Source organism: Marmota marmota, unplaced genomic scaffold (assembly GCF_001458135.2).
Source record: "Marmota marmota marmota unplaced genomic scaffold, marMar, whole genome shotgun sequence".
Lineage (NCBI taxonomy): Eukaryota > Metazoa > Chordata > Mammalia > Rodentia > Sciuridae > Marmota > Marmota marmota.
Genome location: NW_025999900.1, coordinates 41215883 through 41233014, shown reverse-complemented (window position 1 = coordinate 41233014; position 17132 = coordinate 41215883). Strand labels below are relative to the sequence as shown.

The 17132-nt window shown below is 39.0% G+C and overlaps 1 protein-coding gene and 1 long non-coding RNA gene across 14 annotated transcripts in view; one reads left to right on the top strand and one right to left on the bottom strand.

Annotated features, from left to right (window-relative positions):
• The window catches only part of Znf410 (zinc finger protein 410), a 38414-nt gene extending 21379 nt beyond the window's left edge, over nt 1-17035 (bottom strand). For 3 of the 13 annotated variants that reach the window (XR_007345894.1, XM_048798972.1, XM_015493847.2), the window contains exons 1-8: nt 16758-17026; nt 13707-13742; nt 12559-12616; nt 11305-11440; nt 8163-8381; nt 6253-6444; nt 2487-2637; nt 1500-1681 (exon numbers count right to left, since the gene is read on the bottom strand). Coding sequence is in view for 11 of the 13 variants with exons in the window: in XM_048798972.1 (XP_048654929.1) it covers nt 1500-1681; nt 2487-2637; nt 6253-6444; nt 8163-8381; nt 11305-11440; nt 12559-12616; nt 13707-13717 (949 nt within the window). In the remaining 2 variants the exon portion in view is untranslated. Of the gene's footprint in view, nt 1-1499; nt 1682-2486; nt 2638-6252; nt 6445-8162; nt 8382-11304; nt 11441-12558; nt 12742-13706; nt 13743-16757 lie in introns of all 13 variants that reach the window. The other 10 variants (XR_007345895.1, XM_048798973.1, XM_048798968.1 and 7 more) reach the window with 10 other exon arrangements.
• Nucleotides 6332-8101, top strand: LOC125615318. The gene is made up of 2 exons (XR_007345898.1): nt 6332-6469; nt 7910-8101. It is a non-coding gene; the product is annotated as an uncharacterized LOC125615318 (long non-coding RNA).
• Nucleotides 17036-17132: the final 97 nt, after the last annotated feature.

Sequence of the window (17132 nt, the reverse complement as noted above, 5' to 3'; positions counted from 1 at the left end):
TGAGGTTTGAGATTATGAGAGTACAATGAGAAAAATGGAAGAAAAATGAAATTCTGAAATTGGTGAGCAATAAAGACATTAACAGAGAAAAGGGCTAGCAAAAGTTATAATGAAGGGGAAAAAAACAATAGGGGAAATAAGGTCATACTTTAACGTAAAAAAATGTTTGAAGATGTTCAGTGTTATCTCATGTTACAAAGATGATGAGCAGCAAGAGGATGAAGTTTCTGAATTTAACAATTCGGGCTGGTAAACTCACTTCTTAGCTATTCAGCTGAATGGTTTTCTTATTCTTTTATTAAAATTGCTTTCTTGGGAGGGGAGGGGGGATAGTAGAGGATAGGAAAGGTAGCAGAATACAACAGTTACTAATATGGCATTATGTAAAAATGTGGATGTGTAACCGATGTGATTCTGCAATCTGTATTTGGGGTAAAAATGGGAGTTCATAACCCACTTGAATCTAATGTATGAAATATGATATGTCAAGAGCTTTGTAATGTTTTGAACAACCAATAAAAAAAAAAAATTGCTTTCTTGGGGCTGGGGTTGGGGCTCAGTGGCAGAGCACTTGCCTAGCATATGTGAGGCACTAGGTTCAATCCTTAGCACCACATACAAAAAATAAGTAAAATAAAAGCAAATTTTAAAAATTACTTTCTTGGAGCAAGTATAGTTTACTTTCTCAAGAAAGATGAAAAGAGAACTATTCTGCCCAAAATAGATACAGAGGTTATATCAATCTAGAGACTCATGCCTAGAAAAATTGTGGTTTCAGCTCATGCTTCACCTTTAATTGAACCTGCTATCACTTCAAGAATGCAAGAATGAACAAACAAACAAAGTGGCAAAAAAGCAGAGAACAATTATACTTCCTCAGATGGTCATCTGGGTTCAGTGCTTATGTTTTGGCAACAGACTAGCACATGCTTGAAAAATCACGTGGCCTGGAAAATCACCCTTAGATTCTTAGACTAAGAATCAAGGAATCTTTATTTTGCTCCCTTGACACCAATATGCTGTTTGACCTGGAACAAGTTACTTTCCATTCTAGTTCGCATGATGTGAAGTTCTCTCAAGAAAGTAAACTCCTTAGAAGTCGCGGATTACATCTTTTGTATTTTTCCCCACTTTGCCCTATTTAGTGTTCTGTATGGTTTGTGCCACTCAATGTTACTGTCCAAAATACAAGAGGTGCAGTGTTCAGAAAAATCTGAAAACAGACTGATTTTATCCATATCTCCTCACATTGTTCCTGAGAAGGTCTTATATCTCTTCCTACCATTAGGTTCCTAGAGGCAGAAATCAATACTATCTACTCCTCACATACAGATAAACTTTGATAAGTCACTGTATGAATCAGAAAGTACTGCAAGGCATTTGAAAAAAGAAATCACATCTTCAGAGTTCTAGCAATAATTCTACCCCTTCACTTCTATTCCCACTTGAGTCTTTCCTGAGGATAGGCAAGCAAGTGCTCAGCCCAGGGTTGCACACACCTGTGTGGATGCGCCGGTGGTTCTTCAGGTTTCCAGCTGTAGTGAACTGTTTACCACAGCTGGATTCAGGGCACATAAAAGGCTTTTCCCCATTGTGGGTCCTCATGTGCACCTTTAGCCTCTGCAGCACATAGAAGCTTTTCCCACAACCTTCTGCAGGGCAGATGAAGGAGCGGTCATTTCTGCAAAATTAATTATATAAACAACAACACCTGGAAATACTCTTTACTAGAGATGACAAGTCAAAATTTCTATTGACTCTCAAGGCAGACATTAAACTCCAAACCTGAATGTTTCAGACTTAACCTGAAAAGACTGTTAAAATTGCAGATGCCCAACTTCCTCCCAATACTAATTTCCTAGGTTTAGGGTAGGAGCTGAGATTTACGTATTATATTTTAAATTCTCAAACTATGTTTTATAATGAGATTTGAGAATTCATACTTTTTTTTTTTTAAGAGAGAATTTTAATATTTTATTTTTTAGTTTTCGGCAGACACAACATCTTTGTTTGTATGTGGTGCTGAGGATCGAACCCGGGCCGCACGCATGCCAGGCGAGCGCGCTACTGCTTGAGCCACATCCCCAGCCCTGAGAATTCATACTTTTAAGATATTCAGGTAACAATCTTATTTACATATTTATTAGGAAAAAGGTAAATTAAACAATGCAAATCTTTCTTTAAAAAAAAACAAGGGGCTGGGTTTGTGGCTCATCAGTAGAGCACTTGCCTCATATGTGTGAGACACTGGGTTTGATCCTCAGTACCACATAAAAATAAATAAACAAAATCAAGGTATTGGGTCCATCTACAACTTAAAATATATATGTATATACATATTGTGTGTGTGTGTGTGTGTGTGTATAAGTTAGCTGGAGTCCCTGCTTCAATTTGTCAATTCCTTTAATTTATTAATTCAGGGAACAAGTTGCTCTAAAAGCATTAGTGTTCTTAAGCTCCAAATATGAGACCTCAGAATTGCTCACCGATGAGTTTTGAGGTGGTACTTGAAGTGAGCTGGCCACACAAATGTCCGGTCACAACCTTCAACTGTACACTTGAGCTTCTTTTCCACTTGGGGAAGTGGTCCAGAATCTTTGGGTTGTCCATCACCAGAACCAAGGTGGACATTTTCTCCTGTAACAGAATCATGTATTTACAACCCAGGGAAGGACCCTGCTCCAATACTGAGGTTCAAATAATAGAACTCATATATTTAACTCCTAGTGATATTTTTTTTGGGGGGGGGGGGTACTAGGGATTGAACCCAGGGATGCTTAACAACTGAGCCATAGCCACATTCCCAGCTCTTTTTACTTTTTTTATTTTGAAATGGGGTCTTGCTAAGTCGCTTAGGGCCTTGCTAAGTTGCTAAGGCTGGCCTCAAACTTGTGATCCTCCCGCCAAGGACTCACTGGAATTACAGGCATGCCCCATTACACCAAGCTTCTAATGATAATTAATCAGATATCTATCTTCGTCTTCTCCACTTTTTTTTTTTTAATATTTATTTTTTAGTTATCGGCGAATACAACATCTTTGTTTTGTATGTGGTGCTGAGGATCGAACCCGGGCCGCACGCATGCCAGGCGAGCGCGCTACCTCTTGAGCCACATCCCTAGCCCCTCTCCACTTCTTCTGTACCTGTTTTAGAACAGAAATGAGGGTGTTCTACATCCTCTTCCCCTTATTCCAGAGAACTACTGACAGCTATCATGTTTTGTTTCACAAAACAGGGCCTCTTTGACAAATGTAGAAAATATCCAAAATGGTTTCCTATCAGAAATCTCAAAATGTAGAATTAAACCTCTTTTTTATTATATACATTGGTGGGGAAACAAGGAGATCAACACCCAAAGTGGGATGCTATAGAAAAGGCTTAAAAGTTCTGGGCTAGGTAATAGCCAGGGACAGTGGTGCACATCTATAATCCCAGCAACTCAGCGGGCTGAGGCAGGAGGATTATGAGTTCAAAGCCAGTCTCAGCAACTTATTGAGACTCCATCTCTAAATAAAAATATAAAAACAGGCTGGGTATGTGGCTTAGTGGTTAAGCATCCCTGGATTCTATCCCTGGTACTGAAAAAAGTTAGAGATAATATCTACTGGCATAATCCTTAATAGAATAAAAGGAGGTGAGTGGTAAAATGTGCCTTGATTTGTTTTAAATGAAAATAGTTCATTAAAAACTTGTATAAATTCCACATTAGTAGACATTATTCCTTTTACTTCATCATCTTCAAGACACAGTTGGAAGCTGGGAGGATGGTGCACACCTGTAATCCCAGCCACTTGGGAAACTGAGGCAAGAAGATCAGAAGTTCTAGGTCAGCCTTGACAACTTAATGAGACTGTTTCAAAATAAAAAATAAAAAGGGCCAGGTATAAACCTCTGAGTTTAATTCCTACGACCACACACACACACACACACACACACACACACACACGAAAGATTTCAGTGCTAAAGCTTGGTTTGTGATAACGACAATGCTGAATCATGTCGTCCTAATATCTGTCACAGGTTTATGAGAAAAAACAGAGTCAGACCTAAAACAAAAAGATTAATGGCATGTTACATAAGCAAAGATTTTATGCCTTTTGGTAGTGTTTTGAATATATCCATGGTTCTCAAGCTTTAACATGCATCAGAACCAAGTTTCTGATATAATAGGCCTGGAATGGGGCCTGAGAGTTTGTATTTTTAAGTTGCCAGGTAATGCCAATGATCAAGGGTCAATGTTTTGAAAATTACTGGAGAAAATGGCACAAATTGCAGGCATGCCTAACTTAAAAAAAAAAAAAAGCATGAAATCCATCATACCTAATTGTAAAATTGCCATGAGCAGCCATTTAGTTTTAATAAAACATCATCATCTGCCACACTGACTTAATATTAATCTTGTTTTATTGGTTTTATAGTTTTATTTGTTAATGGATGAAACTTTTGATTTCACAGTGGTGTAAGAGCTCTAAAAGCTTACACAGAACTTTTGTTTTTACATATTTAAAAACATTATAATAAAAACAATTGAATATAAATTCAGTATTCCCCCCCCCCCGCCCCTTTAAAATGTGTTCTCTTAGTACTGAGGGTGTAGCTCAATGGTGAAGTGCTTTGCCTAGCGTGCACAGGCCCTAGGTTCAATTCCTAGTACTGAGGAGAAAAAAATTGGTGGTCTGCTGACAGCCTGCCCAGGGAAATAGTTTTTGAAATACAGGACTTTTTTGCTAATGGGAATGGAAACTGTATGGAGGCAAGGAACCTATATGATATCCCCAAGGTTCTGTCCCAGCCTGAGTGGCCTGAAGTTTCATCTGACATCTGGCCTCTTTTAAGAGCAAAACAAGCAAGCCTACCACAGAAAGAGGCTCTGATGGAAGAGTTTGCAACAAAGACAGAGGGGCAACAGATTCCTCAAGATTCCAGAGGTAAGAGGGAAGAAAGGAGTCTTAAGTTGACTCAAGACTTCCTAGAAAAATGTCACTAAGCCAGGAAGGCAAAAATATATTGTCTGGGAACCATAGGTTCAGAAACCTCCTGGCTTTTGGCAAGAGTTGGGAGACAGACTATGAAGCCTCAGAGGAAAAAAAAAAAAAAAAAAAAGCCTCAGAAAAGTTGTTCCCAAAGCCTCCAAGCTGAGTCCCCTTCCTTCTCCTCTCCAGCACTGGGCCCCATCTGGGAAGGAGGCATATCTGCCCTTCCTTCAGTGTCTGAACAGCATCTACTTGGCAGCTCTCTCCAGACCCCTGATGTTTTAGGCCTTCAAACTCTTGACATATGGATGTTACTATCTACCTCCAGCTCTGTGTGGGACCCAGGGTTCTTCAGTAACCCATCACCTCACATTAGGGCTCCAGCACATTCCCTGTCCAGTTTCTCCCTTGCTCAGAGAACCCAGGTCACAACTCCTCAAAGCTTCCATACTACCCTTCCTGTAGGTTCTAAGGTCTCCACAGCCCCAGGGCACTCACTTTTGTTCAATGAGTTCTACTAGACAGGCTCTGGGCTTGAGTCCAGACATCAGCCCCCTAAAACCCAGCAGAAGGGCCCTAACTTGCACCTGCTGATCTATAATGAGGGAAGCCCATGACCCTGTCAAGGCCCAGAGATGGGGCATTAACTCCCCTCCCCTAAAGTTGCTTTACCCCAAGGATACATACTGCCTTGACTGCCCGGCTGTTCTGTGAGATCAACCTAGCAGGTGACTAAGGTTTCAAGTTCCCACACTAACTTCCTGCTCTGCCTGCTCTCCTGCTTCAGATTGCTAGGCCCCTGGAGGTGTCTGCAGACTCGCTATGCACCCCAGCACACACACCAGCAACTCTACAATTGTGTAATGGCCTAAGTAGGGACTGAAGGATGCAGGGTCTGGATAGGAGTAGCATAGGCACTATGCAAGGAAATAAGGAAGGAGTTGCTGAGCTGAAACCCCAGACTCACCAGGGTTGAGGGCAAGTGACTTTACTACTCCTGAGCCTAGGCTGGGTGGTGATGGTGGTATGGGTTTAAGAAAAATTGCTCTGTATATTATCTGAAGTAGAGAATTAAAAATACTAGTTTAGTTGATTCTGCACACAAATCTGGCATGGCCAAGTTATCTCACAGAAAATAAGACAAGCAATTTACACATTTCTAGCCTTCCATTCTCATTAATAAAATAACTTGGATTATATACAACTCAAAATATAGCCCTTACATTACCAATCTCTTTGCATAGAATAGTGGCGAAGAAAATGCCATGGGAGTCTCACCATTGCTGCTGGTTTTTGCACTCTTTGCTAGTTGTGCACGAGTAGCAGCAATCAAACTGTCATGGGCCAACTCCTGAACCCGGAGGAACCATGGAATGCTACTGTCCGTGCTCTCACTGGAGAGGAAATCATTCCCTGAATCCTCTGCCTCATCTTGTACAAACACTAAGTGCTCAGCTGAAGAGCCCAGACCTGGAGAACAAAAGGACATATGAAGGTTAGTCAACAAGTAATCCTTCTGTTTGCCCTGGCCCAGAAACTCTGTATCCTGAACCAGCTATTGGAGGTCTTTGCTTCTTACCTCAAGCTTCTGTGCTCACAGATGATTAGGCTATCACTTTCCTATTCTCAGGCCACAGGCTTATTGTTACCTTGCCTCCTCCTGTTTCAGAGGCAAAACTGTTCTTCCTGGCAACCAGGCTAACCCCCACCTCTAATATTCCAACCCCACACTTCAGTCATCCTTTTCTGTATCCTTCCATTTTTGTTCTCTCCCATTTCCATCCTATTCCTCTCTACTGGACAGCTTTTCCTTCTAGCCTTTAAATGTGTTCTAACTCAAGTTTCTCCCATCTTTATTCTTTAAAATAATAGAAAACCTTAAGTGCTTTTCTAGTTATTACCTGTTTCTTCAAAGTCAAGTTTTGTGAACAAGTGTACCCTCTAACTTGTGCATCCACTTTCTCACCTTCCATCTACTCCCCATCTCTTTAATTCTGTCCTCTACACCCACACTATCCCAATAACAACTGCTCTTGCCAAAATATTCAGATATATACTTCATCTCACTAGCCCATCCTATAGTATTTGGAATGATTTAGTATATTTTCTCCCTTAAAACTTCCCTACCTTGGTTTCCCACCCACTATTCTCTCTCAGTTCTCTTCATCCCCTTCCAGCTGTTCTTTCAAGTTCTTCTTGTTGCCCTCTTAAATGTGTGGGCTTTTCCCTCACAAGGTTCCAGGCTTGCCTTTTTTTCTGTTCATGCATCAATCTTCTCTTGAATCAAAGAGAAAATTGTTTCATACATTTCCTGAATGCTAATCAACACCTAAACTACTTATTTCATATGAGACCTCTCTAGAACTCTGGATTCCTGTGTCTTTTTTTTTTTTTTTTTTTTAGAGAGAGAGAGTTTTTCAATATTTATTTTTTAGTTTTCGGCGGACACAACATCTTTGTTTGTATGTGGTGCTGAGGATCGAACCCGGGCCGCACGCATGCCAGGCGAGCGCGCTACCGCTTGAGCCACATCCCCAGCCCATGTGTCTAACTTTCTGAAGAAAACTTCCTCCTAATGTTCCTTCAAAATCTCAACTTCAGGGTCTGGAGTTGTAGCTCAGTGGTAGAGCACTGCCTAGCAAGTGTGAGGCACTGGGTTCAATCTTCAGCACCACATAAAAATAAATAAAATAAAAGTATCGTGTCCATCTACAACTAAAAAAAATTTTTTTTTTAAATCTCAACTTCGGGCTGGGGATGTGGCTCAAGCGGTAGCGAGCTCGCCCGGCATGCACAGGGCGCTGGGTTCGATCATCAACACCACATAAAATAAAGATGTTGTGTCCACCGAAAACTAAAAAATAAATATTAAAAAAATTCTCTCTCTCTCTCTCTCTCTCTCTCTTTAAAAAAAAAAAAATCTCAACTTCAACAGACATAAATTGGAACTTATGATCCTACCCCACACCCTGTTCTTCCTATGCTCAACTGTATCAGTAAATGGCACCATCTAATTTCCCAAACGAGATTATGTTTAAATCATCCTAGAATCCTCTCTCTTGTTCTACATGTTCATTTTGTCACCAGACTATGAAATTTCTGAAAAATAATAAAGCTTCTAGTGAAATATGTCCCAACTCCAATTTTTTCATAAGTATGAGAAAAGTTCAGAAAAAGATAAAGAATACCTGCTCTTGTTAGGTTAAGAAGAATAAAAGAAGTGCTATCACTTGGCTGTAGATCTTGCAACAAACTAGGAGACTCTGGAGTAGACAAAAACTCTGGGGACTTCTGTACAGTCTGAGCCCTCGTCTCCTCTCCGTCTGGGCCCACATTCACCTGAAGGCTTCTCAGTACAGCTGATGAAGGGACCTCCTTGGAGGAGTTAGTATGATTTGGAGCATCATCTAGTAAAGGGAAAACACAGCATTACCTCCAAGGAGATCATCATTTTGAAACAGTGTCTAATACCTGTGTAACATCTCTTAGTATCTAGCACCCTATAAAAACAGTGTTCTCATTTTACAAATACAAAACTTGCCTCAGAGAAAAACAGAGATGGCTTTAAAGGTAATCAGACAAAATATGAGAAACAGATTTCTCTTGACACCTGACATAGCTAATAGCCAATAATCTGCATTTGGACATTACAGAACTTAGTCCTTTTTGAAGTCAGAAATCAGAACTTTTTCCTTAAAAAAAAAAAAAAAAAAAAGCTACATTATGAATGTTAAGGGAGGATCTAAATTTTAAACCTTTTTCTTAAAAGTTTAACTTTTTAGTTCACTTTTATAACATGTACACGACAGTTCTGGTGGATAATTAAAAGGGGGAAAAACAGCTTTGGAATCAAAAGAAATCTCACAAATTTATTAATATGTTTCATTATATAATTCTGGGTTTATACTGAATGTAAAGAAATAATTCAGGGCTGGGGGTGTAACTCAGTAGTAGTGATTGCCTAGCATGCACAATGCCCTGGGTTCAATTCCCAATACCTTTAAGAGAAATTTTTTTTCTTTAAATTCAGATTTGACCTCAAGAACTTCATTCTATCTGGATACAGTGGCACCCACCTATAATCCCAGTTACTCAGGAGGCTGAGGCGGGAGGATTGCAAGTTCAAGGCCAGACTGAGCAACTTAGAGAGATCTTATCTCAAAATAAAATTTTAAAAAGGGCTGGGGTATAAATTCAGTTATAGAGCACTTGCCTAACATATGCAAGGCCTGGGTTCAATTCTCAGTACCGAGGAGGTGGGGGTGGGGAACACACATACATGACATTTTGTTCTAAGTGATAGAAAAGAATTTCCAAAGGTTTTGGTTGCAATATAATGAGGAAACTGCACTTCAACACTGAAGTATCCAATATTTTCAGAGGTTTTAACATTTTTTAAAAAGGCATGTATCACTTCTTCCTCTTTTAAGTAGGTAACAAGATTATAGAAATAAGTTGGGCACATGACAAAATCCCAGCAACATGGGAGGCTGAGGAAGGATGATAACGAGTTTGAGGCCTGCCTCAGCAACTTAGTGAGGTCCTCAGCAACTTAGAAAGACTCTGTCTCAAAATAAAAAACAGAAAGGGCTGGGATGTGGTTCAATGTACCTAGGTTCAATCCCTAGTACCAACAAAATGAAACAAAACAAAAATAAAAGTAAACAATATGGGGGCTGGGGTTATGGCTCAGCGGTAGAGAGCTTGCCTTGCATGTGCATGGCCCTGGGTTTGATCCTCAGCACCACATAAAAATAAATTAATTAATTAAATAAAGTTATTAAAAAAAAAGTGGATATATGTCCATTTTCATTAGGCTTTGGCTTAATAAAGCTGCACAATAACGTGAATGTACTTACACACAAAGATAAAAATCTTAAAAGTTCATAGTAGTTCTGTTTGTCATATTACAACATTAAGTAATAAATATTCGTCAACAAGTGGCATGGATAAGGAGTTGTGGTATACTTTATATAACAATACCATACAGCAATGTAACTAAACAAACCATAGCTACACACAATAAGGATAAACTTCACAAATATAAAGTAAAGGAAGGAAGGTACAAAAACATACAGATCATATGATTCCATTCATTTAAGGTCCAAAACCAATTAAGATTATACCACATTGCTTAGAGATATATAAATGGGTGGGTAAATTTGGAAAACAAAGAAATGATTATCACAAAAGTGAGAGGACACTGGCATTCTTACAAAAGAATGTTGTTATCTTTATAGGGGAAAAGCATAAGTAGGAGCCAGGCAATGGCACACTCCTGTAATTTCATGGACTCAAAAGAGGCTGAGGTAGGAGGATCCCAAGCTGAAGGCCAACCTTAGCAAATTAGAGCCACTCTATCTAGAAAAAAAGGGAATGTAGTTCACTGGTAGACTGTGTCCAATCCCTAATATTGCAAGGGGAAAAAAAAAAAATCGAATACCACCAAAGGACATTAACTAGAAGAGTTTTTAACAAACTACTTAAGTTGTCAAACAAGCTAATGTTTACTCTCCCTGATAAAACACTAACACTCCAAATTTTAAAACAAAGATCAGAGTATAAGGAATTTACTACATCCAAAAATAATATTCTCCTTGCCAATAATCAATTGACTCCCATCCAAACCTTATCTCCCTACCTGTGCTCAGCATTCTATTTCCTTTTACTTCTCCTGAAGCATCCTCACCAACATCCTACTATTTCTGTCTCAGTTTCCCTAAAACAACCCCCAAATTTCTCAGATCTAAAAACAAAAACTAACAAACAAAACCCCTAATTTCCACCTACCTTACCTTTTTCCTTCTCGTAGCAGAACAGTCTTGAGAAAATACCACTAGTTACTTCCACAATTATGTTGGACTTACTTTGCATTGATACCTCAATCTACAGCCACTTGGTTGTCCACCCACTTCACTCTGTGGACAACCAAGTTCAGGATGGATTCTTTTTAGACTCTATCTTCTCTGGGCCCCTTAGGAGCATTTGATATTGACTTCCCTTGTGTTCCACACTTCCACTCTATATTGATATTCATCCTACTTCAATACCCTACTTTATACCCCTTACCACCTGTTCAGATTCTTTTGTCTTATCCTATTCCTTCCAGAGTTCTGCCTTGACCTTTTTTTTTTTCCCCCCACTGTCACACTGAATCATGATAGCAGCCATTCCTGTGGCTTAAACAACTGATACACTTATGACTTTCATGGTTACTTTTTCTCTATGACCAGTCAATTGTAAAGTCAGTTATCCATTCCATCAGGTACCATAAAGTAAGCTAAGCTCTTGGGACTTCTTTATCCTATCTCTGGTGATCTTTGTTTTTACCTGATAACATTAGCCGACTGCATTCTGAGGCCTCGGTCACCGGAAGTAGGGATAAGCAAGTAATGTCTTTAGCTTCTGATTCTACTAGTCCCTGTCCCAATGGGATGGAGGTATTCTGAACAAACTGTACCAGGAGCTGAGGGGGGAAAAAAGGCAACACTAAGATACAGAGGTTATTAGGAATGGATCTAAACCTCTGAGTTTATGAAAAGGTAATGATGAAGTCTTGACTGCACTAGGTTTAGACATTCAAAGAAAAACTAGATTGTTATTTCATCAATGTTCATTGTTATTTATATAACTAAACCAACCCCATCACTTTCCAAATAGAAAATATAAAAATAATTTTAAAATGAAGGACTACTTAAAAAAAAAAAAAAATCAACCACACCACACTGATTACATCTTACAAAGCATTTTTCTGTGTACATTTAACCTTCACATTAAATTGGCTAGGACTGAATATGTATTTTACAAAGAAGAATCAAGATGAGGACATTAGTGTCTTATCTAAGATCACATGACTAGCTAGCAGTGCCAATCTTTGAACTTAAGTAATCAGATTCACTAAAATTAAAGTGAGAAAAATGAATGAAAATAAAATGCTTATTTTTATTAAATACATTTATTAAAATATAATGCTTAGCCAGACATGGTGATGCATTTCTGTAATCCCAGCTGAGGCAGGAAGATTAAAAATTAGAGGCCAGCCTGGAAAACTTAGAGCTAACAATGTGGCTCAGTGGTAGAGCACTTGCCTAGCATGTGTGAGGCTGTCAGTTTAAGACCAAGTACCACACATACACACAAACCAAAGAAAAAGATACCCAATGTGTTCAGAAATAAAATATTTTCTGATATATACAAAATTATTACAAGAATGGTTTGTGGTAGAAAATATTTATATACATATACACATACACATTACTTATGTTACATGGCATACTCTCGCCATATATTTATATATAAAATATTTTGTCATTATATAACTATCCAAATAATTTTACACTTCCTTAAACAACGACCAAAAAAAAAAAAAATCACAAAAGACAAAAAAATTTTGAGAAAATACTTAGTAATGAAAAAATAATAAATTAATACTTACAATCAAATCCATTTGGTTCACAAAACCTAAAATATTTAATATTTACTATCAGGTCTTTATAGAAAAAGTTTACTGATCCCTGAACTAATAATGATAAACTCTGAAATACAACCCACCAAAAGAAAAGGAAACAAGCTGAGTAGGCTCACCTCTGGTTTGGATTCTAACTCATCCGATAACATTGATTCAGCTTCCAAAATCCTGTAGCTGTTTAGGGAACAGGTTCAAAATTAATTCAGAGTCAATGACACCTTCCCGTTATGCTCATGTTCCTTTAGGAAACACTATGCTCTTTCTATAAGATGCTGAACTAAGTTGATAATCAATTTATCCTAAAATAGGGATAAAAAAGAGAGAGACAGCATTAAGAACAGTGAGAAAATACAGCTAAATAAGTAAAATATCCAAAAATCATAACAAACAAAGAATTCAGCTCCAATTCCTTGTTTTAAAATAGAACAAGTGAACTAGGTATCAAAATCCAAAATGATGTTTATGTTTCTACTTCTAAAATCAATTCTAAGGAAAGAACTTAACTACAGAAAAAGCTAGAGCCGGGCACAGTGGCACATACTTTTAATTCCAGCTACTTAGGAGGTTAAGGCAGGAGGAATCATAAGTTAGAGAACAACCTCGGCAACTTAGTTGGACCCTGTTTCCAAAATAAAAAAAAAAAAAAGGATCGGGTATAGTTTAGTAGTGATGCATTCCCAGGTTCGATCTCCAGTACAGGGGGAAAAAAGAGGAAAAAACTCAAAGATGTTCACAAATATGTGACAAACTGGAAGCAACATGTAAACACACATATATATCCAACAATTAAGGAATTGTTGATTAAGTATGGCACCGTCACTTCAAAATAAGGTTATGAAGACACTGCGGCAACAAAGAAAAATTATTACATTAAATTATAAAAATAGGGCTGAGGTTGTGGCTCAGTGGTAGAGCGCTGGCCTAGCATGTGTGAGGCACTGGGTTCAATTCTCAGTACCACATATAAATTAATAAATAAAGATCCATCAACAACTAAAAAATATGTTTAAAAAAAATAAACTATAAAAATAAAATGATTATATTTGCATTTTTAAAACTAGTTATGATAGGCACAGAACAAAGTCAAAGGAAATTCACACAGGTATGATAGTAGTTAATATTGTATGGTAGGTTGGTGTGACTTATTTTTCTTTTCTTGATTTTCCAAGTTTTCTAAAATGTAATTATATTGTATTGATAATTTTTAAAAATACATTAAAAAATAGTCAAAAGTGGATGTGTAGCTCAGAAGTAGAGCACTTACCTAGCATTCATGAAGCCCTGGGATCAATCTACAGTACTGCACAGGGAAAAAAATGACAAAATTTGAATAGTGTTTCCCAGATGTAGTGTTCTTGGAACCCTGATGCAGCTGTTTTCTCCCTGTAATTTAAATTCTTTCTTTCTTCTTCTCCCCCTACCCCCACCTTTTCTTTCATTTTTGGGCTAGGGATTAAATCCCAAGGCCTTGTGTATACTACGCAATCAACCACTGAGTTACTCCCCCAGCCCAAAATTCTTACTTTCTTACAGCTTAATTTTTCCCCTAGGAATCTGTCATGTGAGTCCTTTATTTGTTGCCAAAATTGGGAACACTGTGTAATCATACATATAAAATGTACCTAGGATGAAGTTTTCCATTAATACCAGGGTTGGCTAGATAGTTACAATACGGCAGACTTCACAAAAAGGGCATTTAGAAGTAATGGAATAAATATTTGTTTGTTGGTTTCTTCTCCCTCTTTCCAGCTGTCTGAGATTCTCATTTTTCATTGTAAAGGAATAACAATTTACAAGATATAATGAAAACAATCCTTTTAAGTTTTTCACCTGAAGTATTATAAATCCCTGACTTTTCTATCCACATACATTTTTCTCACTCAAGCACTACAACAACATAATAATTTATCCATTCATCTTTTTAGAAAGAAAGAAATTAAGGCTCAATAAATCATTTGCCCAAGTTATTAAGCTGCAAAGCCAGGACTCCTACCCACAGAGCAGGTTGGCATAAATAGTTGAATGAATAGTGATTACATCTCTCTAATTTGTAAGGCCAAAGAATTCCTTTACCGCAATTCCAGCTCACTCTCAACAAGCCAAGAAATTACCAGATGTTTGTTTAGGTTATCCTTAAAGTTCCTCCAACTTTGAGATTCCATGATTGTAAAATCTCCAGGAAACCATACAACTATTTACTGACCTTTATATGTTAACAATGATATTTTTTAGTGTTTTTAATCTAATAATAATACTTAAAAATTAACAAAAACATTTCCTGAAACAACTGGATATCCATATCATAACTGAGTACTACCCTACAATTTTGGTGGCCAAGTTTATGGTTTGTGTGTGTACTGTATGATAAAATAAAGAAAAGAAGGCACTAGAATAGGCAAGCTGGATTCAAAATAATCACTACAAGAGTACCTTATCAGGTGTACTAGGTAAACCTCTTCTTTAACACAGAACTTACTAAGTATATTAGCTGGTAGTATAGTGACAAATATGCAATTACCTTTGTTTCTATTCCCAATTCCAATACCCATTTAACAAATTTCAAAAACTGTAATGCAAATCTTTTAAGAAAATAAGTTTCACTGAGAGTTCACAGAATATACAATTCACCCATTTTAAAGAGTACTATTAGGTTGTCTTTGTCTTTAGTATATTCACAGTTGTGTAACCATACCACAAATTTACATTTTGATCACCCAAAAAGATACCCCGAAGTCACTTCCCATTTTCATGTTGTCTTTACTATGAGTTTAAAGGGATTCCATACAAGCATTCCTATAAGCAGATAGTAAGTACTGAATAAATATTTGTATATGAATGAATGACCTTTCTTCTGAACTCCAAATCTTCATTTCTAACTGCTTGCTGGGTATTTCTATATATAATTCCAACAGCATCTCAAACCTAACAATGTACAAAATCCAGATTATCATCTCCCCTAAACTTGTTCTTCCTGTTATTATCTATTTCAATTATTGCCCAATTTTCTTCCTACTCAGCTGCAAATTCTAGATCTTTAATAATAATCTCACATTCTCTATATTTAAATAATCCCAGTAATTCTGAGTCCCCCAAATTTATTCCTACTGCAATGCCTTATTTAGTCTCTTTCAACTACGCTATTAAATAGGCTTCTACCTGGTCACCTGGCCTTTAAAATTCCCCTTTCCAACCCATGTTTATGCAACCAATCTAGTTATCCTTCCCAAACACAAAAATGCTTATGTCAACCCCCTTTACTCAGTTGTATGCCTCAAAATAATGGTCAAACTCTAACGGTAAATCTCTTCATTTAGAGATAACCTCCCCACCCCCGCCAAAGCTAGAGACTGAGTAATTCACCCCCACACCCACCCCAAAGTTTGACATCTACTTGAATGCAAAGCTTAAACTAGAACTCAAATCTGACAGACAGCAAGTTTAGTTGCCTTTTATTCTACCTCACACTAAGATAATACAAAGAGGAATTTCTCACAGCCTAAACAACAACAAAAAAGCTGTCTTTATTTTAAAGTATTTCTTTTACTCTCTTTGCAAATATGCTGTGTTGACCCTGTTGCAAAGTGAGGAGTATATACGAATTCTTAATCCCCAAGTTAATAATATTTAACTTCCAAATGGTAACTAAGTCCTTTTCAGCGCCTCATGAGCAAGTTGAATAAACTTTAATAAACTATTGAGATTCTCTTGAGAAATGTCAGAGGATAAGTTCAACCGGCAAAACGCACACGGCTGTAAGTCAACAGCCAGCCTACGTGCCCGCCTGAACTGACAAGCGAAAGAGAAACCGGAGACCCAGCCCCTCCTGTCCACAGGCGACCCTAATCAGACACAGAAAGTAAGTGGACATAGAAAAGGAGAGGGTAGCTCTGGGCAGAAACATTCGGGGTAGAATCCCCTTGGCACACCTTTCCCCCATCACAAAGGCCTAAATCTAAGGCCCCAAGGTCCGCGGGCAGGCCCCGAGTGCGGGTGCAGTCCGGGAGCCCCCCCCCTCCAAGGACTCGCTGACTCTGGTTTTCTCGGGACTGTCTTGTTCCCGTGTCCCTAACTCTAAACGGAAGCAAAGAAGCCAAAACATCGCCCCCCAAACCGCGAGGGGAAGGGCCGAGGCCGCAGGGCTTCAGACCGTCCACTTCTAAGATCGCCAGATCCGGGAGGGGTGTCCAGGGAGGAGAGTTTCCCTGTCCGCTCCAGGGGCGAACTCGGCCCCAGGCCTCTAGGAGCCTGTAGGGGCTCCCTCTCGTCGGGGACTACCGAGCCAAGCGAGTGCCGCCAGTCCCAACCTGAAGCTTACCTTTCCTCCGGGACAGGTTGCCGGCAGTCAATCGGTCCTGAATTCCGTCCACACAGAGTATCTTCCGGCTCCCGCCGGAAGCAGCTCGAGCGCGGGACAGGAAGTTTGGCCGCTCCCCGCCCCCGGCGCACACACGCCCACCCGTTTGGCTAGGAGCCGCGCTACTGCCACCCTTCCGAGGGCAGCAGATGAGGCTGACCCGGCTCCCAGCACAAGGCTAAGCTTCCAGCGGCGAAAGCCCAGCCCTCGGTTTCCCATTCTCTCTGGCCTTCAGGGCTCCTAGATCCGCGAAGCCTTAAAACCAGGTCAGTGTATTCTAGCCATGACGTCACTACCAACCCGCAGCTATGGAGGAGTTCCCCCCCCCCCCCCCCC